This window comes from Diprion similis, chromosome 2 (genome assembly GCF_021155765.1).
Source record: "Diprion similis isolate iyDipSimi1 chromosome 2, iyDipSimi1.1, whole genome shotgun sequence".
NCBI classification, from domain to species: Eukaryota; Metazoa; Arthropoda; class Insecta; order Hymenoptera; family Diprionidae; genus Diprion; species Diprion similis.
In genome coordinates this window covers 21,944,929-21,958,757 of record NC_060106.1, presented here as the reverse complement: position 1 = coordinate 21,958,757, position 13,829 = coordinate 21,944,929, and the positions used below count along the sequence as shown (strand labels likewise).

The following is a 13,829-nucleotide window of genomic DNA, read 5'->3' as shown; positions in this document are numbered from 1 at the left end:
TAACGCTTCTGTAGGCGAGACGGAATTCTTCCAGACGAAACCTTACGTTCAGCTGGAAAGTATCGTCGACCCGTCGATGGTCTTGCCGTCCAGGAGCAGACTTCCAGCACTTCCAATCACACTCATTTATACCGGAAAACTGACCCTTCACTTCGCAGTTTAATGCAGCCACCGTAATCTTGTACCATTACATGAAGCATAAGAGAACTACGGTATTGAACGTTGAAATGAAATTACAAACTACATCGTAACGTTGATATTACCTGGAGATGAATGAGAACTACGGCCAGCACGATCTCAACGTAAGCAATAGTGAACTTGGAGGGTAATGCCCAGAAAAAGTCAACAAAGAAACTGCCGGGCATCGAACAGAAATTGACGATAATTGTAACGTCGATGTTCACAATTATATCTTAATTTTCAAAGACTTGTAATGATAAATGCGGATCGATTTTTTTCTTACCATTTTCAAGTCTACGCGGTGCGAAACATACCTGAAGTTCCATGAAGTGGTCAATAGAGAACCAAGAATCTCTACAACGAGGGTCAGTATGGCGTAGGCAATGATGTAACCAAACTTCTGCGCTTCCGGATAATCGGTGTGCCTCAAAACGTTGAAATACAACGATGAAAGACTGTTCAAAAGTTGTTCTATCTCACCCCGATACAGAATCGCAGTTTGGATCAGACAGATCAGCACACCATCAGTTCCCCCGAAGGTAACCATGCTGGCTATGTAGTGGAGACTGTTTTGTTCCAAATTGAATCCACCATCATACGGGCTGAAACAGCCAATCGACATGTGAATACCTGCTTTACATGTTAACGTAGTCATTGAGCACTTTCTACCGACAATAGCTATTTATGTGGCATGCCCGTAAACCGCCCGTTTTTTTTGGCACGGATAAAGATTTCAGGATGAGCTGAAGGCGAGCCGGAAGCGAGCCGGAAGCGAATACTGAAATTATCCGAGCCAAAAACCGGCTTACGGGCATGCCACATACAATATTTTTTACGGTATGGGCATTGAAAAGCAAAACGAATAGTGAGGTTATGTCGCGATCTGTTCGATGAAGCTACTTTATTCGGCAGTTTGGGATGCGCACTTCGAACTGCGCATCAAAACTCCGGAATAAAGACTTTATTCCGCAACTTTGTTCGCTGCCGTATAAAGCGTCACTTTACGGAACGGAAACTGCCACAAAAAGTGGACTTTCGATGCCCATGCCGTAAAAACATATGATTTGCTATAATTATTTTGTGTATGTACGTATTAGGCACCTGATCGTCCGTTGAATAAATCTGGCTAAGATTAAGAGAGTCTGGACTATTCCAATTGGAATAGCGCGTCTGCTGCCTGTCCATGGAGTCCAAGAAACGTTTCGGTTGCGGGAAAACGAGAGTGACCTCATTTTTGGGCTTTTCAATCTAACAGGGAAAATTCCTGCAATATGAAAGAGCCAATATCCGACTTGTATGACACGGGACTTCATTTGTGTTATCGGAATTGAATTTTTCTGCAACACGCTCAGCTGACAATTGTTGTGTTACTGGCCAAAGCCACCAGTGGTAACGACTTCGAAACGGAAAATTGTCGGTGATAAACCGTATCTATATCGTTCGACGACTATGGATAGGGACAAATTACCCTCAATTTCGTAAAGCTTTGATGTAATTCGCGCCCGATTCCGTCTACACCGCATGCTAGGCTCGGCGCCCCTCGATTCTGACACGTGCCTAAAAAACGTATAATAATATCCTCATGAATTTGTGGCGCAGGATAAAGAGGCGAATAAAATACCCCGTCAATTCCTGGCCCTTAATCGTACCGTAACCATTATGATCCTTCGGGTTTCGACAAAGGGTATACAGAAATACTTCTGCAATATTACTTCCATTATGATACCTCGCCTACTTCGTCGCAATTTCGTCTAGTTGAAACTCTAAAACGTGAAAAGCGATAAGCTTCAGCGTTACACTTTTAATATCCACTTTTCCAACTCTACGAATGTACGTAACGCGAAAACCGGTCTAAGGGGCACGCGACAAGAAAGGGGCGCTGGTATAGCGGTTTCCCACAGGTCTGTTACACTGGTCGCCCTGCGGTTTAGTTGGGACGTGCCGTTGAATCAATTTTCATACTTATATGATCCAACGATTAGTCAAAAGCATTTCGACCTAGGCCAAAAGAATATCCGATGAACGTGGAAGGTACCCGGTCAAAATTCTGTATGATTGAACTGAATCGTTTTCATACTACTTCCAAGGACTTCGCACCATTGGACTGAATGAGTATTGAGTACGGACTGCCATGACGGCACTCAAGTCAGTATATTCAATTCAATTGGTAGAGAACTAGGATTTTCATTACAAGACGAAGCTATATCCTCCGGAAATGGTTGAGTGATACGCATTGAATCAATTGGTCAGCAGTTTTAAATTCGGAACCCCACTGATCATGAATGTCGAAATTAGGCGGTATGAACTACGAGTAACTTATGGGCCCATTATAACAGAGGACCCTATGTTATCGAGGAGTTCAGAATGGCGCCGCGATTGAATTAGCACGGTGAAGAGGTGTTGCCTCGCGACACCCACACTCGTGTGTTACGTGCTGCACTCGTATTTGTTGTGCACGAGGGTGGGTATAGAGATCAGAGATTAGAGAGGGTGTGCCAAAAGGCAGGAGAGGCGTGCCTCCAGCTAGAATCGCGCAGTGTCCCATGAACGTCAACCACCACCACCTCCACCACCACCACGCCACGCGGCACCTACAATAATACCGGGTAGCATCGGGGGTTAAATCAATTTCCCTTATCGCCCTCGGGCAGCCAGCGACACCTAGCAACACGCACCTTATAGCTACTCGCCCTACTCTCTCGACCAATTTCTGCTAATTTCGTTACCTATGCGCCGGTTAGTCTCTCTCTCTCTCTCTCTCTCTCTGGCAAATCTATTACGTGATATGGGATGAACGAATGGAACACTTTTCTTGGGAAAATACTTGCTACAATACTTTGTGTCGTTTGTTAAATTCGTCGTTCGCCACATTCTGGATAACTGATCTTTGTATACATAATGCACAATTTCCGCACATATGCGACTTATTTTCAACGGTCCCTCACCACATGTGGATGGTGAATTTTTCAGCATGCCGAAGTTATCGACCGCAGAAGGAAAATAGCGGAGATGAAAAATCTACAGCCCTCGGTCCGGGAAGGTTGGGAGGAGGGTAAGCTGGGAGTGTTCGGTGCTGATAAGAAACTCACTCCGCCCACGTCCCCCGCCGCCCTTGCCACGGGGTCAATGTATTATCACCGATGCGAATGGGAGCATGAAAAATTAATCCACGGGATTAAACGCGAGGACACGACGGAGGATTAGTTTTTAAGACGCTGAAAAGCGTCGAGTGGAAAGTAGATGGTGAATGAAGTCGCTCCAATTTCAAAAGAGTTAACCCTGGTTTAATTATATCGTGTAAAAAATTAGTAACGGTAAGTATATACATATATATGTACTTATTAATCAATATCACAACGCAGCATCACTTATTGGGTACACGGGTTCAACTGCGGCTCAGAACCACAGTACGATAATATATAAAATTACAATATTTAATTATATCTGTCCCTGAATGCACAAATATATAAACAATTTTTCCGCTAATTGACATTCTTCTTCGGCTGCAGTATAGAGATCATTTGTTGAACTACCGAACCTTCATTCTAAACGCCTTGCACTATCACCTTCCACTGCTAAACCATCGAGAGTTCTCTATTTTCCGAAGTAGAAATTCTTTTCGCCTAGAAGACACAGCCGGAAGTTTCCCATCAAGAGCTTAGACTCTTCGGCGTTCAATGAAAGGCGAATACGAGAACTAGGATAGGCACTAACACTATGCAAATCACGTAGATAGCCGTCCTCGGCTCGCAAGTCGACACCACTACGTACTCCTCGTTCCACTGGGAGTCATTTCCGGTCAATGGTAATTCCAGGACCGCCTTCTGGCTGCTGAAGAAACTCAAGGGCAGCGAACAGGCGCCGGTGCTGTTCTTGCAGGACTGCATCGGATTCGACGTGTCGTACGAAGTTTTCTGCAGCTCGAATCGTATCCTTATAAAGTTCGGCTGGATCTCATTCTCGGAATTGAAGACAAAGAAGTAGTAACCGTTCGTCGGTACCCTGAAATACCAATGTACAATGCATTGCGTCATTAAATGACAGTGAGTGAAACGACTCCGGAAAATTAGAAAAAATTTTCATTCGTGCCAAACCTGTAAGTCACGGTGTTGGACAAAGAAGCGGCGACGTGGTCACCCTCGAACTTCGGGGTACAGTGACGGTGAGGCGTTAGTGGAAGATTCAAAATCAGCCCATTGCACTCCAGAAGACGCTCCTCGGAGCTGCTGAACGAACTCCAGAACTCGCTGTTGCTTCTATCGTTCATAGTTGTTTCGTTCACGGTGCCACGATCCTCGGCTATGCCGTCCGGGTTCAACATCCCCTTCGTTATTCAATCGATCAATTAATTCACAACATCAATTTCCGTTAATAAGGTGGAGGCAATTCTCACGTCACCTACCTCCTCGATGGCGGCATCTCCTTCCGCGTCGTCCTCGTTAAGTTCAGCATTGAGCGGGGAGGAAAGTATGATTTCCCTTCTTCTTCTCCTTCTTCTACGCTCCTCTGCACTCAAGACATTCCCATCGTCCTCAATAGCGTCGTTAACCATCCTCCGGAGCCCCTCAGACGTCGCGTCTCTCTCCGGTCCGATCTCCGCCATTAGATCCTTGAGCACGGTTTTGCCCCTGGGTCCGAGAGATCTAAGCTTTGCAAGCACGTCCTTGAATACTTCGCCCGAGTCGAGTCGTGTGTCAGTCGTCGTGTTCGGGATCTCCTCGTCGGTCTCTCTTTCCGTCGTGGGTATCCGCGGAACCGGCATCGTCTGCGTCTGCTCCGCGTAGCTCTGAGTCGCCAGGAGTTCATCATCGCTATTGAACAGATTCATATAGTCCTCGGGAATCCCAGTCGGTGGTCGGTCGATGTTCGAGACCTCTCTGTACGTTCCTTCGTAGTGGTGATGTGGCGTCTCCTTCTGCTTATTCTTCGTTGATAGAGTCTTCGCGAAGAGTTGGGTGAGGATATTCCGCATTTGCTTGGAGTCCAGCTCGTGGCTCGACAATTGCTGCACGCCACTGGATGCAGGTAAGGTATGATTAACGCCCGGGATTCTACTTTCATCGTGAAACTTGACCCCGGCTCGCGCCCTCTTCATCTTTTCAGGTTCATTGCTGGGCCCATCCTACGAGTGAAAGAAGGTTAATGTTTTTGGATTGTTCTCCCTCATGCTTGAGGTTCTACAAGTACCTTTCACGGTGTACATTATACTCGACTTGAAAGACTTTTATCCATGACAGAAAAAATGAATAAAGCTTACAGGCAGGGTCAGATTTAGGAGTCCCTGTTCTTGGGCGATCTCAAAGAGTTCTTCGAGTTCCTCACTACTGTCATCACCAATGAACGCGCACTCGTGAAGGTGCTTGTGACCCCGAATAATCGTCAACGAAGCACCTGGCCATCTGTCACAGCACAAAATCACAACTCAAAGTACGGTCACTAGTGAACCCCCCATATTCATGTGGTTGTTGTGTAATCTTGAAAGAAAATCAGACTACCTTACACAGGTTGAGACTGTGACGCTACTGCCTCGGAGCAGATAAAAGCCCCAGTACTCCTTCATGTCGTCCTCGAGGACCAGGTGCCTCGTCATCGCCACGGGTACCGTTTCCTCCTTGATCTCTGGCTGCTGGTCCAGCAGGTAAGCATTGAATGTTCCATTTACTTTCACCAACTGCGTCTGTGAAAAAAAGTAGACACGCACCGACGTTAAGTTAAAAGATGTTAAATTTCTGTTTCTTTTTTTTCAGGATTTATTTTTAACTAACCTGGCACCAAGTTGTCGACACTTTTCCATCGATTAACCGTTGGTCAGACGCAGCCAAGGGATAAAGCTGATCCGAATATACGTGATAGCGCAAGTAAATCGGACCAGTGACCAGTAACGCGGGCAAAAACGTCCCCAGGACACAGAGACGAAACAACCTGAAGGGGATCTTGAAGGATCGTCGCCGGGGCTCCCAATCCCTGGGTCGCACACCTTCCTCTGCGAAAGATTGAAGGTAAGTTGTAGAGTTCAAGTTGACTGATTAAGGCGATTATGATTTTCCAGCGTTCAGGCGTGCTTAAAACTCTGAACCAAGAATAAAATCGATTGAATTATCCGAATGAGAATAGATAATGGCCTTTCATTTGAAACACATGAAATAAGTGAAGTTCCTCTGATCGAGCTATAACAATGATAGACATTATTTAAAAGATACACATCCGCATCACTATAATGCGATTACTTTGCGTTTACTATGGCGAAGTGTGGAGGACAAATATGTATGTTTTACAAACCCAATCGGTAGGCCTCGATTGTAATGCGCAGTCGAGATTTTCATTCTAATCCTTAAGATTGAACTACATATTACATGTTATAATGATGTTGGATACACCGAGATTCGAGAATTTTCTAATGTTATATGAATTGCAAGGGTGTACTAGTGTATCGTGAATACAGTAGATAATTGTCGAGTTTTTCTCTGTAGTATCATTATATCAATCCGTAAATCAGCAAGTCTATAATATCTCTGATCAACAGTGTAATCAGTAACAAGTGGTGTAGTTCTATGCATAAACAATCTTCCGATGTCTCGCGATAAAACACTTCACTTCTTCAGATAAGTTAAAACTAAGTAATCTCAATCTACTTATCAACTATACCATAACGATCACCGACAGACTTTGCAGAAGTTAATTTAGCAACAAACGTGTCACTGATTGTGAGATACCAGCTCGTTTCACTAGTGGAAAATTATACGTTGTAATACGACCACGTAGGTGATTTGGACGAAGGGATATTTGCTCCTGACATCTTTAAATTCTCCCCATCTCGATTCACCACAACTACTCTATACCATAATGATTTGTACCTCTGTACGACCTAAAACGTGCATATTTTTCCAGGGAAATTTCATCGTCTGTAATCGTGAATTATAAATAATCCCGTTTAATTCCGAGCGTATCTTATCTACAGGCAAAGTAATGCGATTTCAGTTTTCTTATTGCCGCCAGCCTATATCGTACATCAAGCTATATAGTACCACCCGCCCTATATCAAGTATCTTAAAATTTTATGGTAATTGGTCGTAATCAAGTTGTAAATCTTAGCGGTTTTCAAAACAATGCGAAAATCAACGTTACGACAGCTCAAGACTTCCTACGCACGCGTTTAGAGTCTAGTTTATGTATATAACTTGTTGACTTAGTTTTCCACTACACTTTTCACCGTTCATGCAAATAAATTGTTCCCGACTTTTAAAATTGATGTTAATGTCTACGATTTTAATATCCTTAGCTGAAAATTGGTGTACTAGTCCGAGAAATATCTCGTTTCAGACTAACTTTTCATCTTTTAGTGAAAGTTCAATCCTCATAATTTTTAGAGGGTGGTGAAATACCACTACATGATATATTTTTCGAAAGATCTAGCAGAAGTCATGAAAACTTGAAAAATTTTACAGTTGGCAGTTTCTTGTGGCTACTTTGATTGATTTAATCTCGCTTCATCTACCCCACCCACCCTCTTAAAACGACTAAAAGAAGTTAGCGACTTGCGAAGTCTTTTTTCCGTGACATCTTTCAAATTTCAAGTTTGCTTCGGAAAAAATTTCTAATCGGTTCATGAAGAGAGTGCCGGCATATGGCAATATATACGAATAATCTGCTGCCAGGTTCGGCATGGACTTTAATCCCACTAATCGTAAGTACATAAGCATCGATCACTTTCGTTATACCAAAGAAAGGGTGGGTTTGCCTATGTCAATCACGAGTGACATTAGATGATTACTTTCTTGTGTTATACAGACTAGCACACAGGTATACCTATAAACTATTTTACAAATGACGCACCGTGTTCAAGTCCGTCAATCCGCTTACAGCCCTCGAGAACAAAAGCTTAAACTTTAAACATCGATCCCGATGACCCACTCTGAAATGAAATGGCGGAGATAACTTTATTTACAATGACTACGCAAGCCGCAAGATCCGTGTTTACAGAAGCATTGGTCAAATAAGATGTCTCAGAAAAATACAGTTTGAAAAACATTTACTTTTGTAACAATCGCGATATATTGTACAATACTGCAGTAATAAGATAGAAATCATACGTTTATGAAAAATGGTATTTCTGTTTTCGAAAGTACGTGCTTCCCAGTTTGTATAATTTTTACGCATTATACGATATATATAAATGATTGAAAACCAGAGTTAGGTTCGAAAAAATAACACAAGCGAGTTGGACTCTAAAATTTATTTCGTTTCTGTTAAATTTGGCGGGAAATCCGTGAGCATTCTCGAGAGACGTGATTGAATATGTATAGTCGACAGGCTTTCGGTAATGATATGTTAAATAACGCATGTGATTACCACACGCACGTGTCACACAGACCCCAAAATATCTGGAGAATCTTACGAATATGTTTACCTACCGATGTATCCGCAATATCGGCGCCAATTCGTCGAATTATATTCCACGATTAGTCGCAGCCACACGTGTATCAATCATTGCCCAATACTGACATGTAATTAGTCAAGATAGTCAAGATTTTCAGCGAAACGAATAACCGAAGCGTGGTTTAGTTTATTGATATTTAGAGAAATGTTACACCATTAACAATGTAAGTTTAACGCGGTGATATAGTCTCAACATACGTACCAAGGAAGTCTGCTTTGAGTGGAACACTTGCCATTTAGTTTATAAATATTCGCCAATAATTCAAGCCCCACTCCAGCTGCTACCCCGAAAACGAGACGAAAATATTATGAAGCCCAGCGTTGTTGATAATAGTTTTCACTTCTTCTTCATCGATCGATAAATGCAACAAGTTCTCAAATGATTTTCCTCAGTTTTAATCCATCCGTATTACATTTTAAACTTATACCATGTACAGTTGTAGCGTCGCAGTCGGTAAATTCACTCACGACACATTTTGTAATTCACATTAACAATTACAATACCGACTGGCAGTGATAAAAACTCAAAATCACTTTATTTTCAGTGGGATTTTCAATACTGTTTTTTTTCTTTTATTGCTCTCCTATACATCGACTGATTTCCAAGGAAATCCTTGCACTATAGATTTCCGCGCATGTATTGTTCTGGCCCGCGCATTTGATTATATATATAGAAAATATTTATCGTTTTCAGAATAGATCGCTTTCACGTGTGTGAATCGTGCGATGAGTCAGTTGTAAATAACTAAACCGTTATAAAGTAATACAAAACTATAATATAAATGTACGTCTAAACATTGAATACATCAGTCAACGAGTGACCGTATTAGTCAGTAATAATATCAATTATGGATAAATAAATGCTTCGGCTGTTCTCGGTTATTATATAATAAAATATAAAAATACTACAATCTGGTACTAGATGGTCCAGCGAAACGGGTTAAATACAAACTGACGAATTATCTGACAGCGAGCGTGCGCTGATAATTGTTACGCTCTACGCGATTTTATCGTCTCTCTACAAGTTTGTGCATATGCGCGTGCGTCTGTGTAAATGTGGCAGGAAGTTATATAAGAATTAGATTTTCACCGAATGCTGTCTCTTAGCCGACTGACGCTCTATCCCGCGCAAACTTATTACTAGTCGTTTTCCCTTATCAATTTTCAAGCGTCTATATAGATTACGATAGGATAGCATCATGTGTATTCCTTACACGCGTGCGTTGTAATAACGTTGATATAACGGATAATCCGCATATAGTTAACGCTTATTTTTTCACAATCGCTACGACTGCTTTCCCTTTATATGTTATATATACCACCGGCGTAACTACAAATTTTTTGCTGATTACATTTCCTTTTTTTTTTTTTCTCTAGTTGAATTGGAGACGGATTATATGTATTATGGCACGCGTCAAAACGCTTCGCAAACACAATTACGCCCAATTGCAATAATTACGCAAATCCAAGTGAATAAATTTTACTGCGTATGTAAGGTGTCAGGCATTTTATGGGACGTTAATAAATTAAGCATCTACAGCTATCTTATTTCGCTATACAATCGGTTGTCCGGCGATAGTAGATTTACTCTTTAATTGTCAGATCAAAATGGTACAGTTACATGGCAATATCGTCGGCTATTCAAAATATAGCAATGATATTAATAAAAACAACGAAAGTAACAGTAATAATGACAACAAGAATGACAAAACTGAAAATATCGTCAACCTGATAATTCTCTTTTACATTAAATCTCTTTTACGACTTCACGTATAATTCTGAGCCGTCAAGTCATCGCAGAATTATGTAATCTTTTCTTATCGTACGCGTGCGACGTTTCCCACGCTGTTTTTCATCATTTCTGGGTGTTTATATTCTTTTAAGAACATTTATATAACGTAACAACATTATATTAGAGTCGCATATAATCTTCATGTGACTCTTGACCAGTCGAACTACTGACCTAAGTACCAAAACCAAATGAATGTTCATTTGCAATTAGAATAAATCTACAGACTAGTTGTCAAAAAATTATTTAGAAATATTTGACAATGAATCGCGCAAGGGGGGAAACAGGTGTGGTATCTGACATGAAATGTATCTCTAGAAAAAAGAATTACTTTATTCTTTAGATTAATTAAAGAGTTATTGATACATGATCGTAACTAGAATATATCATTTGTACATCGTTTGATTATTATCTTGTTATAAGTGCAAACATTGCTAATCGATACTCGATACGAATATTTCCACCAGAATAATTTCAATGATATAACGCTTTACCTGCATTAAAACTAAATATTTGCGTTAACGGGAACTAGTAGCGATATTATGTACACTGCAAGTTGCTTGTACCGTAAATACGGATGTAAATAAAGATAATATTACATTTAGCGAACGCGATCTGTAATTTGTAATTAATTCCTGGGTTTAAATTGTGTCCGAATTTGCGAGTGTTGAATTAGATTTGCATCAAATGCAAATAATGCTTATTCGATTTGTAATAATTTTGGAATTTATAATTTAGAACACTGGAAACTAGTTTTTAGATTTGAAGACGACACTTTTTGTGAAAGTCTATACGGTTCATTAGAGTTTTATACATAGTTATTGTTTGTGCCGAGAGTGTTCACCGTCTTTCAATTTTGGTGTTTTCTCACCGCGTCTTCTTTTGTTCAATGGATTTCTCGGATCATAAATCTCGAACCAATCGTCGGCCTTTGTACTGGCATCTTTAGCCAAAACTGGCGTTTTTTCCTCGAACCGTAAAGTGTGCGCCATCCATTTTTCGTTGTCGAATCCGTCATCGTCTTCGTTATCGGATTTTTTCTTTTGTTCCGTGTCTTCACTCGACTCCTCAACCTGTTCCTTAGCGCTTTGCAGCTTGCTTCGAAACTTTTGCAAAAGCTGCAGAGTGAAATTTTCTCGGGATGCGCCTGTAAGAATGCAGAAAAGTGAAAACACTGTATTGGAAGTATACTTTCCGAGTAAGGATTACCTTTCTTCGGCAATTTCGATTTAGCCTCCTTATACTTCTCCTGGGTTTCTATGTATTCCCTTAAAACGCTAGATTTCTTTTCCTTCTCTTGTTCTTTCTCCACCTGTATCTTGGCTTCCTCTTCTTTTGCTTTTTTATCACTTCTGACGTCGCGTTTCAAGTCTCGGATTTCTTTTCGTATCTCCTCGCTAAAAGGCAATAATAAGATTAATTTGAACGGTAAAAATAGACACCAGCAGCCAATTTATCTACTTCAAAATTGAAAAAGTATATCATCTTCGTTACATACGCTTTTTTCTTTCGTTCTTCAAAACGATCTTTACCCAGGTAATAAGCTTCTTCTTCGGGCTCACCATCATTGTCGATGTCGTGGACTTCAGCGACCTTCGGATCTTTTGATTTCTTATTCTCTGATATACTTTTAGTGTCTTTTAACTTATTTTTTATCCTTTCTCTCATAGCTCTAGGAGAGTAAAGTCCCACAGTTAAAAAATCATTAGCTTGTAGAAGAATTCGAAAAATAAACATTACTCACTGCTTTTCTTTACTCAGATTGGCAATCTCCTCGGGTGATTTTTCTTCAGTTGCACTGTCCGAGTCGCTATCCTCATCTCCTTTTGTCTTTTTACTCGGTGGTTCGCCATTGTCTATAGCAGGCTCTGAACTTAGCTTAGGATCGGCCAAATTATCATGAGCTGATTTTCCTTTGCTACTAAATTGTTTGCTCAAGACAACAGACTCCTCTTCATCTTCCTCTGCTTCCTCTCCAAAAGATAGAAGTTTGAAGTTTCTGCAATTACAAGGTTTCAACACGACCAAAATGTTAATAGTGCTGACAAGGTAAACTTCTTCTAGAATTGTGTAAAAAAGATTAGTACTTCACGCCAGATTTTTTCTCTTTCTTTTTCAGCCTTTCCGCCCCAACTTGTTTGGGTTCAACTCGAGGCTCGATGTCGGTAAACGGATTATTCAAAACCTCTGTTTTAACAATTTTTTGTGGATACAAGGGACGATCGTTCTGAAATGAAAATCGCATGATTATAAAAGTTTAGAAAAGTCATGAGAATGAATGTCACATTTGGTACGTTAAAGATGACAAATTTTTTTCAATTCCTGCATCTTATACTTCAAAGATGGATACTTTAAAAGGAACTACTAAACGTACCAAAAATTCTCAACTTCCATATGGGAATATGATGATGAAAAAATTCCCAGTACCTCATCGACCAACGCGTCCTCAAGTTTGAGCATGTTGTAAATTGTCTCTCCTGTAACTTTACCAAATATCGTGTGTTTATTCTGCAATTCAGGTGTTGCTGCCAGTGTGAAAAAAAACTGAGAACCGTTATCGTCTTTTCCTGAATTGGCCATAGCAAGCAAGCCTCTCCGGCAAAAACGTAATCTGCTATGAAATTCATCCTGTAATGAATAAACAAAAAATTCTTCAACTTATACGTAAGTACCATATATATATTTTATGCGTATTTCTATTCGATTGAAAATACTCAACGGTAATTGAGTAACGACACATCAGTTTAAAACAACTTTCCAAATAGTGCCTCACCTTGAAAGGACCATTGTATATACTCTCGCCACCCTCCCCAGTTCCAGTGGGATCACCACCTTGTATAATAAAACCTTTTTCAACTCTGTGAAAAATGGTACCATCGTAATAACCTTCCAAACAAAGCTGTATGAAGTTTCTACAAGCTTTTGGTGCTTCCTTGGTCCATAATTCTAAGTCTATTTCGCCAACAGTCGTCTTCAGTATCACCTTGAAAAATTTTAATATTCAGTTTACCTGGTATAAGTAAGGCCTCAACATCCATTACTCATATAAAGTTAATGATGAGATAAAGCGCACTTCATGCATAATAAAACTGTTGCTCGTAAGAAATGACTCGTAAAATTTGACGATTACTTTTAATAAACCAACTTAAAACGTGTTGTACAATTGCTAATCCTTATTCTCGGCGACAATCACAACAGTAAATCCGTGCGAATTGGAGGTTAAGTTGTACCGCGCAAAGATTATATTGCTCTATTCTTTTCGCAAGCTTGTAAAGTTATTTAACTTCATACCTTCCCTGTCGTAGGCGGCTCTTGTATGTATATGTTACTCATAGTGGTCGAATATCTTTAACATTTGCAGAAATATTTGAAAACTGTTGGGTCCTGCTGGTCCTGGTAGTTTATCGACTTTTCATATTTCCAT

The 13,829-nt window shown here is 40.5% G+C and overlaps 2 protein-coding genes across 2 annotated transcripts; both read right to left on the bottom strand.

Annotated features, from left to right (window-relative positions):
* Window positions 1-3,527: 3,527 nt before the first annotated feature.
* LOC124414690 lies at window positions 3,528-9,310 on the bottom strand. Its single transcript, XM_046895711.1, has 7 exons — window positions 8,819-9,310; window positions 5,946-6,163; window positions 5,676-5,857; window positions 5,438-5,579; window positions 4,583-5,302; window positions 4,275-4,504; window positions 3,528-4,182 (listed from the first exon to the last, which is right to left on the bottom strand). Exons 1-7 carry the CDS (start codon window positions 8,850-8,852, stop codon window positions 3,855-3,857), a joined length of 1,854 nt encoding a protein of 617 aa, XP_046751667.1. The 5' UTR covers window positions 8,853-9,310; the 3' UTR covers window positions 3,528-3,854.
* A 1,413-nt stretch (window positions 9,311-10,723) lies between these two features.
* Window positions 10,724-13,829, bottom strand: LOC124414785 (spliceosome-associated protein CWC27 homolog). Its single transcript, XM_046895863.1, has 8 exons — window positions 13,697-13,829; window positions 13,179-13,388; window positions 12,833-13,033; window positions 12,493-12,632; window positions 12,150-12,404; window positions 11,904-12,077; window positions 11,615-11,802; window positions 10,724-11,552 (listed from the first exon to the last, which is right to left on the bottom strand). Exons 1-8 carry the CDS (start codon window positions 13,736-13,738, stop codon window positions 11,224-11,226), a joined length of 1,539 nt encoding a protein of 512 aa, XP_046751819.1. The 5' UTR covers window positions 13,739-13,829; the 3' UTR covers window positions 10,724-11,223.